This window comes from Notechis scutatus, chromosome 4 (genome assembly GCF_049901735.1).
Source record: "Notechis scutatus isolate UNSWTSFEM ecotype Mainland chromosome 4, rNotScu1.2, whole genome shotgun sequence".
Classification (NCBI taxonomy): Eukaryota; Metazoa; Chordata; class Lepidosauria; order Squamata; family Elapidae; genus Notechis; species Notechis scutatus.
Window position 1 is genome coordinate 133,572,530 of NC_142012.1, and position 15,896 is coordinate 133,588,425.

Below are 15,896 nucleotides of genomic sequence, written 5' to 3' on the forward strand. Positions count from 1 at the left end.
AATCTGGATTGTAGAGAAATGTATTTTGATTCAAAGTATTTGTTTTGGCTTTTAATTCAAGTTAACTGGAATTAAATAAGTGTTAGTTAATAAAATGGTAGATTTTCTTTATTTTGTTAAAGGTATGACCTTATCTAAGAAACAGGCTTATTTTAGTTGTTACAATGAGTTGCTCTATATCATTTTCCTAAAAAACTAATTATATCCTTTCACTACCTCTGCAGTATCACTTCAATCCTTCCCAATCAGTCCTTGTTATAGAAGGAGATGACATTGAAAATATTAATCAAGCTCTCCAAAAAGTCTCCTATATCAACTCAAGACAGTTTCCAACTTCAGGTATTCGCCGCCTTAAAGTGTCATCCAAAGTCCAGTAAGTTAAATTCACTAAGCTTGATAATAGAAGCAATGCATCAATAAATTCTTGTTGAGGACTTTTTAATTTTGGGATAAATGAAAGAGTTTTATCAGCAACACTCATCTTTTAATATATTGGCCTGCAGCTTAATTGTTACAATGACTATGATTTCTACTATTCCTGCATGCCCATGGAGTTCTGGGATGTGTCGAAAATGGCCTCCTGATGCATTCAGTATAAAATGGGCAATGAGGTTCTCAATGCACATTTAACAAGATAGCTTTATCAAACCTGTTAAGTATCAGTTTGAGTTTGTAATTAAAAATACATACGCCATTTAATCAGATTTAACCATTGACTGTTTGTTATGTTATTCATGAGTTTTAAGTTGTATGGGTGCAGTGACCTTTGTAAAGATCATACCTGTCAATCCCATGCTGGGCTGTTCATGAATAATTTGAGAAACTGTATTTTAATTCTCATATGGAACTGAGTAATCCTGAAGCTGATCAGTGAGTAGGCATTAAAAACTTAAGTGTGCAGAGATCCCAATATCTTTGGATAAATATTCTGTTGCAACTGTGTGTTTTTTAAGAAAAGAGTGAAGCTTAATCTTCCATGAAGTTAAATGGTATATTTTTCAGATGTTTTGGTGAAGATACGTGCATTAGTATTCCAGACATAGATACCTATGTAATGGTGTTACAAGCCAAGGAGCCCAAGATTACAATAACTGGAATGGATCACTTTGCAAGACCTGCCACACAATTTGAACATGAAAGAGGGGTGATTCTTTTACCAGATATCAGAATTGTCAGCACGGTTTCTAAAATGGAACATCCCTCTGACCTGAAGGAAACTGTGACTAGAGGTTTGTTGGGTTTGTTTGTTTTTTAGGTTTATGATTTTCATGACTTAAGCAGAACTTAATACCAAATATAAATGAATAGAAACAGCCTCTGCTAAGATGTTTGTAATCTTGGAAGAAGATTGTTTAAGGCAAGGTAACATGTTCTATGCCTCTTAAATATTGTCCTTCAGTAAAGTGCATAATACATTGGAGAAGCAGCAGCTTATTTTATTTCAGCCTTCTCCTGCTTGGTACACTCCAGCCAACAAAGTGTACATCAGATAAGCACTGATTTAAGGGGGAAAAACAACTTTAAAAAAAACAACTATTCCTTTTTGCTCTGTCCTTTGTGAGCTCTGGAGAGTTAGCATTGACAGTGCTGTCTTGTGCAACATTTATAACTTACTATAATTAAAATGCCATGGTAAAAGTTTCCTGTACTTTCATCCCTTGGATAATAACAACCTGAGCAGAGCAACCTTGGTTGTTTAATTTGTTTATAATAATTATATTTACTTATATTTACATTTATTTATAATATTTACTGATTTTCATTTTAAAAATAGTGATTGGTTAAAATAAATACCAGAAATGGCAGTAAAATAGTAATAGTAAAAATAGTAAATATTGAAACCACAACTAATTAAAATCCACATTAAACTATAAAAATTGGAAAAGTCTGTAGGGAAGATAGCAGTTTATTATAACTTCTGCCTTGAAAAGTTGTTATATATGCACCATGATAAGGAACATCATAATGAACTAAGTGCAGCAGTCTCGGAATCACTTTCAAGAGAGGAGCTCTTCATATAATGTGTGATAGAGCAAAGTAAAATTAAGCAGTTATCAGTTAGATGCCAAATATAGATTTTAGAGTTAACTAGGTAACTCTTGTTATTGCCTAGTTATGTCTGCTGAACAGCTGAATTTCTTCCAATTGTATCAATTTGTTTTAATTAAACAGGTGGCTCAGGGACAGATAGAAAACAGAAAAGGAAGCTAAACAATGTCAGTAAGCTTTTTGGTGTATCACACTAGTGAAAGAAAGTTTATGTGAACCAATTTCTCCGAGTGTATTAGATCTAGAAGCAATAGTTGTTGCCAAAGCTGCACCCCCAATAATTTCATTTATTGTAAACACTATGACCTAATTATTATTGGTGGCAAAGTGATAAAACCTAAAGATTTTCTTTGTTTGCAACAAAAGGATGGGCACATAAATATAGTGAATAATTTAACCTTATTCAATTCCATGTTAAGAGAGGGGGGGAGAAAGGAAGGGAGGGAGAGGGGTGGGTGGGGGGTCATCTGTCTGAAGTGATAGAAATTGATATCCTTGGCCTTTATTGTGAAAGATAATTCATTTAATTGATGACATGCAAAAGACATTTTAGTTGGATTCATGCATCTCAGCCATGCTCAACAAAATTGCATTTTGATTTAGAATGATGTACAAAAAGTCATTTTTCCATGAATACATTTTATGACCAGTTGGTGAATTAGTGTTGGAAAATCTTTGGGATTATTGGATTTTTTTCAGCATTATTATTTTAAAACTTTGAGGAAGCTGAAATCTTTAATGACACACAGTTTTGTTTTTCTAAACTTTTTATTCTTAGTTGCCTAAACAGTGTTCCTTGTAGTGCTCAGGAATAATTCATTATACCCACTTATGCACAACCTTCTGCTCTGTATTACAAATAAACACATCACTTAATAATGGTGCTCAGCTTCTCTATGTTATGTTATTAACTATAATAAGAAATTTTAAAGCATTTTGCATACACATACACATTTCTTTCATAACAGTCATTACTGAATGATGGCATTTTTTATCAATATGGTATTTTCCCTGAGAACGAGTTTTCAGCATGATCAATTTTCATTAACATGGAAAGCCATGTTTAAGCTTTACTTCCTAACACCTGCAAATATGTAAATAATACTGTCATAGGGATCAATACCAAGCTGATCAAGGGTTATTTCTTTGGGAATATGAAAACAATTACAGCTGAAATACAGTGATGGTTCATGTACAGTACTTGGTTTATATAAAGACGCTCTGCATATTTGGTAAACATTTTTTATTCCAAATAGAGGTAGCTGAAAAGCTCTTCTGTATAGTTTCATCATTTGTAGTGATAATATTCTTCAAAATTCAAAACTCATATTCCATATGTAGATTAGCAGAAACACTGGCAGATCATATTTACAATGGATATGCAGGAACAGTATTCAGTTCATTGTAAACTATTAAATAAGACCAGAGTATACAAAGTATTGTGGAAAAAGTTTTTAGATAATCTGTGAATAAAACTGTGAATTTAATAATTCTAGAAATACATATGTTGCCACAGCAACTCCTCCATCTTCATCATCTCTTCCTTCCTTCCTTCCTTAGAGATAAAATTAAAGTTTTTTTATTAGATCCAAATTTGTCCAGAAAATACAAACCATTCTTAATGATTTGATTGTGTTCATACAAGTTAAAAGTGATACAAGACCTCTTTGTGTTTTTTTAATGTCCTAAAATAGTAATATTGAGAAAGATAAATGTGGTACCAAATTACATTCCTAAATTATATTAATTTATGAAGGTTTTTGTTGCTAACTGGAGTTTGGCAAAGAGGAGAAGCTGACATACTGTATATGGACATAAATATATCCTCTTGACATTAAGGAATGGATTAAAGATATGAGTCATCCATTTTTGAAAAATCTTCATTTTCTAAAAATGACAAGATGAACCAAAACACTTATTCATTATCTATATTTAATGGCAAGCTAAAGGATGGAAATAGTACTAAATGGATATTTTGTGGATATTTTGATTAGTTCTTTTTCTCCATTTATTTAGTTTATTTAGTTAATTATTTAGACATTTAGTTCATTTAAATATTTAGCTCATTTTAATTGCTAAAATGAATGTAGGATTTTTTTTAAAAAATAATGTATAACTACCATATCTTTTGCTGGTAATAGTGATTGATGTTGTAATTATTTCCCTTTCAGTGGGGATGTGGATGTGTATCTCTGTTTATCTATCTAAATACACATCTCAGAAGGATTTGTGACTACTGAGTTAATATTAATACACATTCACTAAAAATTAGCATAATCATCATTATGTCATTCTGTTTTGCCTCAGAAGGTGACATGACAGTACTAATCAATCTTGGTTCATCTGCAAAGTTAAGCAGGCAGGGTGAGCTCCAGTTAGTACTTGTCTAGGACATCTGAGATTTTGAGGGAATTGGCAACCCAAACAGAACACTTTGAAAAAGACTACAAGACTTTTTCAAAAAAAAAAAAAAAAAAAAGGTACAAGACTTCTGTAATATTGCCAAGTAAAGCACCTGGATGCTGTCACCCAGAATCAAGTCTCTTTCTAAATTAACAATTCAATTCTGTACTTTTGAAAGGCAGTTTTGCATATATTATTTTTGTTCTTTTCAGTCATGGACTGAAAATTGTACACTATTTAAGGTCAACTGAGTATAGTGCCCTGTAAATAAATTATACTTTGAAAAGGAACATTATTTTAATATGTTATTTGACATTTTATTATTATTATTGACAGCCCACAAGCCAGTTCTGTTAGAAAAAGTGGATCACAATCTGGATTTTTGTGATATTTTAGTAATTGGATCAGAATTGGATCCCAAGCAAGAGTGTTTGGAATTGGACAAGAAAGACCTCCAAGGGAAACATATAGAAGCTACTAACTCTACAGCAGGATATTCAATATATGGTTTGAGTATTATTTTTTTTCATTTCTGTATCTTATCCTAATCTAATACTCAATAAGTTTATCTTAAATTAATATGGCTATGCTGTACCTAGCTTTTTTAAAAAAAATAATAAAATGCATCAGCATGGCAGAAGTTAGAAAGCAGTTTGCTATGAGGAATTCCAGATCCATTGACTGTTTACCCTATTAAACAAGATGATTCATCCTAATCTTTATCTGAGTGGATATTATTGATTACAGAAAATAGATCAAAGAACATGTACTACATTGAACTACATTTCCTAGCATCCATTACCATAGACCATGCTGGTTGAACCACTAGGAAGTGCAGTTCAACACTATCTGAAGAACCATGTTCACATCTTTTTATTATAATAAAGCAGAATATCTCTAGATTATTGAGATACACAGAATTTGTAGTCTTCATATCATTTGCAAATTATTGTGAAATTGCCTGAAGAAACAGTAGCATGGAATTAAGGGTAGTAATAATATGTATTTACTTCTGATAACGTTTTCATAATTGTTTTTTTTTTCTCTTTTTCCTGACATTTAATGTGTTTTACTGGTTCAGGTGTGGACACTATGAAAAACTATGAAAAGGTTTTACAGCAAATTCGCTATCGTAATTGGCACACATCTTCCTTTTCTGATAGAAAGTTTAGAATCAAATGTTCAGAACTCAATGGGCGCTATACCAGCAATGAATTCAATTTAGAAGTAAGTAGCATTAAAAAAAACAATTACAATTTATTTTTATATTAGAAAATAAAAGGCACAGAAGTAGTGTTTGGTATCTATTAATATAATTTTCAGATAATTTAGTGAACATGTAGTTATTTCTCAATATGTTATTAGGTACCAATGCAGACATAAACACAAGAAATAAATTAAGATACTATAATAGAGTGTGGGAATGATTTCAGGAAAAGGATGGAAGAGATATTGGCTATGAAACAATCAGGCAAATGAGTCAGAACCCTCAGTAACTTAACATCAGGGTGTTCTGATATTGCTCACATAAGCATACATCACAAATGAGGTCAAAGTTTTATTTGATGTTTTCCACACCAAATAATTTTCCTCAGAAATTCCCAACAACCACACAATCCCCCAACAGTTCACAGTTCAGTCCAGGAACAAGCCCAACATAAATTTGCAAGGCAGGACATGTCCACAAGGTTAAGGCAGGTCTGTGAGGCAAAAACTAGTCCATGAGACAGGCAAAATCTGTGAAGCAAGTCCAGAGGTCAAGGCATGATCCAGGGTCCAAGGTACACAGTCGAGTCAGGAAACAAGGTTCAAGGCAAGAGGCATGGAAGTTGATAAATACAAGCCAAGGAAATGGACACATTCCCAGCGTTGTTTCATTCCACTTCCTGAGCTAAATAGCCACTTCTCAGCACATCCATCAAAAGGGGCAAAGCTCCTGCCTCGCAAGTAGCCTGGCTGACCTTTGTTGTACTTGCTTTCTCTCAACCCTACTCACTCTTGGATCAGAAGGAAGAGGCTATTCTTCCACATCTCTGCTGATCAGCTGTAGTTGCATGCCTTCTATCTGTACTTCTGAAACCTCTGGGTTTCCCAGCTGTAGCTGTGTCTTTCATGTCCATAGCTCAGAAAGCCATTCATCCAGTCACTACTTTTGAGATGACTCTGTGGTGCTTGACCTCATCACTTCAGACTCAGAGCATCTGGCAATCTCTAGATGTTCTTCTACATCTCGCTTCGAGAGTCCTGGAACTGGCTATTCCGCATCTGGAAAGGCATCTGGGCACTTTTCCAGGGAAGCCATCACATGGTACCATCACACAGAGAAAGAAACTCAGAAAGGACTGCCTTAATGGATTAGGCAATTAAAAATGGTGGCTGGAAGTTTTGTGCTTTCAGATTTGCAGGATCCTATAAATATATTGTTGCAATAAAGTAGATATATTCCATCTACTCACATTTCCAATCTGGTTTACCTACGAAGGCTGACAGATACTTTCTCAAAGTCATTTTATTAATAATTTTTCACTAGTACATTTTTAAACCAGAGATTAAAATGAGATTATTCTTTATTTATAAAGAACAAATTTTCCCTGCCCCTTGTTGTTTCTTTTAAACTGATATAATCAGCATTCTTGAGGGCTTGCTTCTCGTATGTGTGAAATATAGAACTCTGTGCAGTAGACACATTTTTAAATGAATACTTTGGGATAGGATTAAAAATAGTGCAGAAATACTTGCTATGACATCATGTGCTTGTCCCAGATGATTAGAGCTCTGATTTATGCTGAGCACCACATACTACATTAGGTTTCACCTAAGAACAGCTAGTAGGTAATCTGGACAACATAAATGTCAATTGTTTGTCATGATCAGATCTCTATGGAGTTTTCAGCAACTACTGACTTCTATTGCATTATCCATTACTGCCACAAGCTCCTTATATATTATTGGGACATTCCCCATGGAATTCCAGAAACACAAAGTGGATACCTTGTGTTTTTGGAATTCCATGAGAAATGTTCCAATAATCTGGCAGGCAGCTTAATAGTAGAGTCCCTAAATTTAGCAAGGTTTGAGGAGAGTCACCTGGGACAATGTTAGCAGAAGGCAAATGAAATTGCATTCATTGCAAGTTTGCTCACTCAGTATTTGTTTTGTGGAACCTACAGACAACAGATTGCCTACACTCTTTACGTTTATTATTTCTAGTTATTCATTGAAATTGGGAGTTTTGTAACTTGGGATTTTTTTTAGGGAATATTGCTGCAACAAGGTAGTTGTGAAATATACTCTCCAGTGTTAGTTGACTGGCTTGCTGTATTCCTGATCCAATTGATTAGGCCCAGATAAACTAATCTCATAGTTCTTTTTCAGCCCTGAAACTCTATGAGAATCTGGTGTTTTTTTTTTCATAATTATTTCCTCTGATTTAATTGGTAAATCTGAAAACATCACCCTATGGATTAAGTGCTCTCATATAGAGAAAATGCAAATTGTGACCTGATAATACTTCTGCCTGAATATAACTTCTCAGCTTGACTATTATGCAAAATCTGATTAGTATTATTGTGAATACTTCATATTTGTAATATTAGTTTCTGTTTCCTTCTAGATTAATATTCTACATAATTCCAACTCTAATTCCATGGAATATACAAATCTTATGATAAAAGAGCCACAATTTCTCCAATCAATCCATCACCCAGAAGAAAGCACAAACAATATTCAAAGCTCAGGTATTACATTGGAATCTGAATTCCTATAACTTATTATGGCAGGATAATTGAATTTGCAAGACTCTGTTTATATAGCTTTACAATAAAGTAGATTTAGCTCATCTGGTTGTGTTTCCTGTCTGGTCTATGTGGTAAAACTGACAGTAATCATGCAAGTCTGAAAGTACAATTCTTCTGTCCTCTGCTTTACAATCTGATAAATTGAGGGACTCTTCTGCAGTTTTTGCCCTGCCCATTATCTAGGCTATACTGCCTCTTTTGTTATCATTCCATAGGCAGCATTTCTTTCTCCCAAGATCTTTCCCACATACCGTTGAACATCCCCAAAAGGAAAGGAAACAAATCTTCTTCCTCCTTCCTGATCCTTTTAAATGAATATTAATATCATATCTTTTCTTAAGGCTATTCAAGATAAGCATGTAGCACCTGTTTCCTTAACAATTTCTCATGATTAAAGTTTTCAACCCCCTCCCCTGCCCTTCTCAACACAATGGTGTGTATTTCCTTGTTGTTGATGGTGTGGTGTTCTTTTCTCCTTGCAGCTTACTGGCTGCTCATCTCCAGCAAAATTAGAAAAAAACATAAAAACAACCAAAATCTTAAATCAGACAGCCATACTAAAATAAATATCCTTTTTTTATCTTTTTTGGACTGCAATAGCCAGAACTAGATATATTTTCCCAGTAGGCCTTAACAAGGGAGAATATAGTAGAATAGTTGGCCAATTTCCCCTCCCTTGGACTTATGGCTAGTTTTAATACATCCCAAAATAGTATTTGATTTTTGTCAGCTGCATCACATTGCTTGCACATGTGCAGCCTCTGATCCACTAGCACAGGGGTCCTCAACCACCGGGCCGTGGACTGGTCCCGGTCTGTGGAGCACTCTGTACCGGGCCGCAAAGAAAAAAAAATTTAAAAAAATGGCAGCTTTCTTCGCCTTCGGTGAATGCTGCTGGGATCGGGGATCAAGGACACAAATGAAAGAAGGGGAGGGAGGAAGCAACCGAAGCCTGTCCTGCTCTCTGGCTCAGCAGCTTCGGTTTCCTCCTGCCTCGTTCCTCTCTCAGTCGCTCTCTCGCTCCTCCACCAGCCCAGGAAGAAACTGCTTCAAAGAAGCCGGGGGTGGCTTTTCCTGTCGCTGCAGCTCCTCCGAGCGCCTGTTTACCCCCACCCGCCCGCCTGCGTGCGCTTCAATTCAGTGCTCCGTTCTGCCTGCCTGCCTGTCTGGTTGTTTGGGAGCAGCTTCGGCTGAGAATAATAACTATTCGCCTCTTTTTATCAGCCGAAGCTGCTCCGAAATGAAGGCAGGCAGGCAGGCAGGCAGAACGGAGCACTGGGTTGAACCGCGGGCGGGCGGGCAGGGTGGGGGTAAACGGGCGCTTCAGAGGAGCTGCGGCGACAGGAAAAGCCACCCCCTGGCTTCTTGGAAGCAGTTTCTTCCTGGGCTGGTGGAGCAGCGAGAGAGCGACTGAGAGAGGAACGAGGCAGACACCTGAGGGAGGGAGGGAGACACCTGAGGGATGGGGCTGAGGGAGGCAGGGCTGAGGCGCTCCCTGAACTTGGTGGTTTGCTTGCAGACGTTTCATTACCTGACTAGGTAACAACATCAGATGTTACCTAGTCAGGTAATGAAACGTCTGCAAGCAAACCACCAAGTTCAGGGAGCGCCTCGGCCCTGCCCCCGGTTCTTGAAAAAGTGTTTGTCCTTGAAACTGGTCCCTGGTACAAAAAAGGTTGGGGACCACTGCACTAGCACATCCAGATTCTTTTCATACATATTACTACCAAGCCAGGTCTCTTGCACCTGTTATTGTGCCTTTCATTTTTTTTCACTTCAGATGCAGGAGTTTTTATTTCACTGTATTAAACAGTATAATTCATTTTGACCCAGTGTTCAACCTGCCTAAATCTTTTCAATCATCTCTTTCTGATTGTTTGCTTTAGTTTTGTGTGATCTGTAAACTTGATAATTGTCTCCTCAAACCTTTCATTCATGTTATTAATAACATTTTGAATAGCACAAAGGTGGTATTCCATTTAATACTTTTCTCCAAGTTAATTTAAAACCATTTGTAAGTCCTTTCTATTTGCTGGCATTCAGCTGATTGCAAATCAATATATAACATAGCTCTTGTTTTACCATTTTATTGATAAAGATATCATTAGAAATTTGTTGAATATGTGGCTGAGATCAAGTTACCCATGGCCTTCACCTCACCCATTAACTCTGGTTAAATTTGATTTAATTATTTTCAGCCTATTTTCTTTCTCCTAGCAAGATAATTTTGAAGTTAAGTCAAACATCCAAACTTGTTTTGCTGGTAAATTTAATATGTGCTTCTTTCACCTCCTCAACTAAATCATTGATAAAAATATAAAAAACGGAGGAATAGCATCTTAGCAGGCAGCTGGGATAGGGATCAAGCCCAAGAATCCTGTTCCTTCATCAAGATCTACAGGCTCAAAAACCTCCCAGATAACATTTCCAGATGTCACCTCTATCAGCTTTGTATAAATAATTTTATGCATTAAGACCCCCTCCAATGATGAGATTGTGTATGTGATTCTGTTGAAAGACATATTCTCCATTTACATATTCACTGATTGTGAATAGTTTCTGGAACTCAAGAGCTGGAATTATAAAATAATAGTAAGGGATTCTATACAAAAGACAGTTTAAATGTGATAATCACCTATAGATGAAATTGCAATTTTTTTTTTAAAACTGTGTATGGGAGAATTGTATTGTTATCTTTTTTTGTAATGGTTTCTTTTAAGTTCAACAACAAAACAAATGTAACTGCAGTTACATTTAGGTATTGTTATGAATACAGAAAATTGCTATAATTATAACAAACATAACAGCTTTATTAATTAAGAAAACACTAAAAACACTAAATATACCCAAGTGGCACTGGAAGAATATGTTAAATTGACCCATTTTATTTCATTTCAGTACTTCCAAGTATGGCTACCATCACCATCATAATCTCTGTCAGTGTCTTAGTCTTCATCATAGCTATGGGGGTGTATAGAATTCATTCAGCTTGCCACCATACTTCAAAGGAACATGAAACTAATAAAGAAAATGAAATGGACTGGGATGACTCAGCTCTGACTATCACAATCAATCCCATGGAAGTAAGTAGAAAAGCCATGTTGTCCTATATTCCTGCTATCAGTCCTATTTTTTTTTCCATTTATGTGCAACCATCTTATTCAAAATCCCCTGATATTTACTAAATGTAGTGGGTGAAAAGAAAAACATCATTCCTACTTTTAGATTGGCCTTATTTCTGATTTTGGCATGTGTAGTAGATCTGAAAAAAGTATCTAGTACATCTAAAGATACTCCCAGATACACATAGATAGGATGTGCAGGATTCTATATTTCATGGCATTACTATATCAGATTTCATTGAAGTATATTTGGTTTAATCTTAACCTAGAAAGATGTAAATACTATTAGTACCAATAATATATTGGTGTTATGAAAATTACTTTGCATACATTTTAATGACAGTGCCCTTGTTTAGTCATTCAGAAAGGTCATGTTACATTTTTTTTACTTGTAGCTTGGCCTTTTTTCACATGCTGAATCTAATAATGTATTATTGATGAATATCTCTGTATCAAAGCTACAATGAAAAAAATTAGTAGAGGTGCTTGCTTAATCAAGAATAGATGGATGACATTCAAGTTGGATTGTTTTACCTGATTAATTATTTAATATGATCTTATAGAAAAGATGTCAGGTCATATATAATTGAATGATATAACTGCTTTTGTTGCTACATTTCATCCTTTAGTTTTTGTGAATTTTAGTAAGGGAGGTCACTTTCATTTATCTCTTGGTAAATCTTAATTTTAGTAAGGGAGGTCACTTTCATTTATCTCTTGGTAAATCTGTTAGTCTATAATTTTCTCAGCTGATAGTTAGCTCTATCAAATATGACTATATATATGAAGGGTGATTTCCTTTTCTTTTAGGTACATATAAACATGTACCAACCACACACTCTCATTTAGAGATTTACAAATAAACCTTGGGTTCTTTTTTTCTTATCAGCAGCTCTATTTTATGCTTCTTTATAATACATAGAAATATGAACAACCTTGTGGAGAAGAAGAAAGTGATGAGGAAGAAATTGAAGATGAAGATGATACAACCAGTGCAGAGTCAGATGAGACTGAAGAAGAAGAAGAAGAAGAGGAGGAAGCCACTGGGAATAAAGGAGACAAACAAAATACAACCAGGCAAGATCAGTTGGAGTGGGATGATTCAACATTACCCTACTAGAGTCTTTAGTTTTCTTTCTCTTTTTGTATAAACCAATACTGTGTATTTTGAGTCAATCCTACTGATTCAACCATATCTTGGATCTATGAATTAATTGACAGTTTAACTTCCTATTGACTACAGATGATAAAACTGCATTGTCTGAATTTGATATAGTTGTATCACAACTGCTCCCCATAATTGTTCCTTTCTTGATATGTCAGTAATAGCACCTGGTAAAGCACAGTATACAACTATTAAAGAGTCATTTGTAAAAAGGACACCAACCTGACATTATACATTTGTTATTGCTTCTCTAGTTCCCTGTTCCTTTTAAATGTATATAAGCAAACCCAACTCATCAGACTATAAAGTCCAGGTTACTTTTAAATTTTTCCAAGGTTCACACACATATATAAAATCTTTTTGGGATTCCTTTTAATTCTGCCTTGTTAAAGATCCTACTGTCAAAGATTTAAAAATATACATGCCACGCAATGCACAGGACAAAATTCATTTGCGCATATCTTTATTTTCACTTTTTTGTTGTGGATATTTGATCTTTGCAGAGAGTTTCAAAACACACTAAACTGTATTTGTCTGTGCATGTATAAGAATGCACTGCTAATGTCCAAAGTTTGCTAAAAAGAATTCTTGTCTAGTCCCTCAATTAAAACTTAGTTAAAAGGCATGTAAACCCTATAAATGGAAACCTTTGTCTGTGATGGTTTTTCAGTGCCACACAGATTAAGAAATGTTTTCCTTTGTGTGAAGGATAAAACTAGAGTGTTACTGTGGCTAAGACTTTTTATCTTTAGAGAAAGTATCTTCTGAGAAAATGTAATTATAAATAATCATTCAGTTGCAGAATTTTATGGCAGCTCTGTACCATCACAGAGATTGCTTGGAATTCAGACATGTGCTACTGTATATGTAGGAATTTAAATATTATTTATAATCTCAGGAAAAAAAAACCACTCTTTTGCATGTTAAAACACTCAAAGCTCTGAATGCATTGTTACAGGTGGAATAGATGTTTGATATAGTCTGTTTATCATTAAAATAAATTCTAGGAGCAAAACAAATAATGTCATAATAAAACAAATCATAGAAATTTTAAATTCCTCCACACGCTCCTTTTCATAGATCCTTCTCTTCACCAAAGATGTTTTGTTTGAAAAATTACAAAGAATTAAACACAGAACTTAATTTTTTTTTAAAAAAAAAAAACCTGATAGCATTTGAAAACATTTGGTAAAGAATAATATTGGGTAGTTTGCATTTTTCCAGCTAACCATTATATTTTGAATATTTATAAGTTTGTGTGCTTTCTTATATATATTTTTTCAGTATTTGTAGCTCTACATTTGAATGCCAAATAGTGCAGTATTTGATGCTGTGCATGTTTTAAATCTATATAAATATAGGCATTTGATGGAGCAAAATGTTTTGTATTCATATTTTCTTAAAGATTTTGGGGCTCTTGTTCCTTTTTAGCCCACCCATTGTTGATAAAATCTCCTGGTTTTAGCTCAACAGCAAATTTGCATATAGAATGCATGTGAAGATGCACTCTTGTGAATACATAACTCACTGTCAAGCAAAAAAGTAACAAGAGCTTATTTTTATGTTTGTTTTTATTTTTATCATTGGTTTGAATGAGTGTCATTTCATCCTTTCATGTCAAGAATTACTCTATATATGACAACTTCCAAAACAGATCAGTGCTATCTGTGACTTTGAAAGAACTTTATTACTTTTTTTCTATGAATACATTTTAGTAAAGGATATATAGGAAATTGTCTGTCATTATAGCCTACTAACTAACAGCAACTGCTTACATTCTCCTATTGGAGAATTTTAATTAGAAATGACAAAGACTCTGTGTGCAAGATAGCTGCTTTACCACTAGACCATTACATGTCCTGCTATTGTGTAAAGTTTTGCATCATTTTAAATCTTGAAGGGCTAAAGTAAATCTCTTTGAGCAATTGCCTATATCTAATGAAAGTAGTTCTCATGCTTTGAATATGATGAAATTAGATTCTTTTTTCTCTAAATGCACATGGATCTTTCATAACTGTGTAAGAGATCAGAAATACATTAAATCAGACAGATGATGATGATGATGATGATGATGATGATGACTCATATATATATATACATATACATACACACACATATCCATGACCATATCCTAAAGTAAAAATTAATTTTTAGAATGCAATAATATTTTCTCTTCAAAGTAAAATGCATGGTAAAGCTATTGCTTTATTTATTTTAACGACCTACAGAACCAGATATTACCTGAGATTAACTGAATTAAACTTTTCTACAATGTTTTTGTTTTACTTGAAAAATACAGCTGTTCTACAACTACCAAATTAGCTTTTATCTGATGACTTCTGAGGCAAATATTCACACTGACTCTTAATTTTATACCGTCACAGTGATCTATTAAACTATGTGGTATTGCATCTGAGTGCAGTTTTACTCTGCAAAATAATATAACAAGTGAATCAAAACCCAAATATTAGGGGCTTTAGGCCTAAAATAACCTAAGATTGTGACTCACTATAGATATGAAAATTGCTGACTGGGTAACTTTAGGCCAGTCACACTTTCTCAGCCCTGTCCACCTCACAGGATAGGGGCGCTATCATCTTAAGTAAAGGAATTTTCCTTATCTTTCATGGCCATACTCCTAACATACAAGAAACTATTTCTACTTTTTTATTTGTTTTGTATGAGTTAGGAAAACACATTTCTATCTCAGTCTGTTTAATTGTATGGGATAAAGTGTTTCTTTTAATTTTAGTAGATGTAATACTGAATTATCAACTTTAAATTTCTTTAAAACTGCTAACATTTTTTACTGTGTTGACCACTACCCAATAAAACAGCTTGAGTGAAATAAAGTAAGACAAATGTTACATCTTGAAGGAATCAAGGTGCCCTGTGGAAATACCAAAAATCCTTATAAGGACAATTACTACAAATACCTGGCCATCCTTCAAGCTTACAATATCAAGCAAATGAAGTCAAAAAAATTGGTTAGAATCAAATACATCAAGAGAGTAAAGAAGATCTTAAAGTCCAAAGTCAGTGGAGGAAATACTATCAAGGCAATTCTTATCAAGAAGAGTTGGAGATTGCATGGCATGTTGCAAGCATATCAAGTGGTTAAAGAAGAAAAAGGAGCATTGGAAGGCTATCTGAAGGACAGTGAAGATGTTGCACTGACACTTCTATACCAGAAAAGCTTACTGAGTATTGGAAAGACCAAACTACAAGAAAAACCAAATGAAAAATAAAAAAGAGACATGGGAAGACAAAGTATTAAATGATCAATACATTAAAAATAGCAGGCAAGGTAGATAATACCAAGACCTGGCAGTGGCTAAGAGTTGAAGAGGGGCTAATTTT

General features: G+C 34.5%; 1 protein-coding gene across 1 annotated transcript in view; it reads left to right on the forward strand.

Annotated features, from left to right (window-relative positions):
• CLSTN2 (calsyntenin 2) overlaps positions 1 to 14,029 on the forward strand; it is a 267,779-nt gene extending 253,750 nt beyond the window's left edge. Inside the window, exons 11-17 of the mRNA XM_087965006.1 lie at positions 225 to 373; positions 1,003 to 1,229; positions 4,789 to 4,959; positions 5,534 to 5,679; positions 8,066 to 8,189; positions 11,148 to 11,332; positions 12,294 to 14,029. Coding sequence (XP_087821132.1) covers positions 225 to 373; positions 1,003 to 1,229; positions 4,789 to 4,959; positions 5,534 to 5,679; positions 8,066 to 8,189; positions 11,148 to 11,332; positions 12,294 to 12,491 — 1,200 coding nt within the window. The 3' untranslated portion in view covers positions 12,492 to 14,029. The remainder of the gene's footprint in view (positions 1 to 224; positions 374 to 1,002; positions 1,230 to 4,788; positions 4,960 to 5,533; positions 5,680 to 8,065; positions 8,190 to 11,147; positions 11,333 to 12,293) is intronic.
• Positions 14,030 to 15,896: the final 1,867 nt, after the last annotated feature.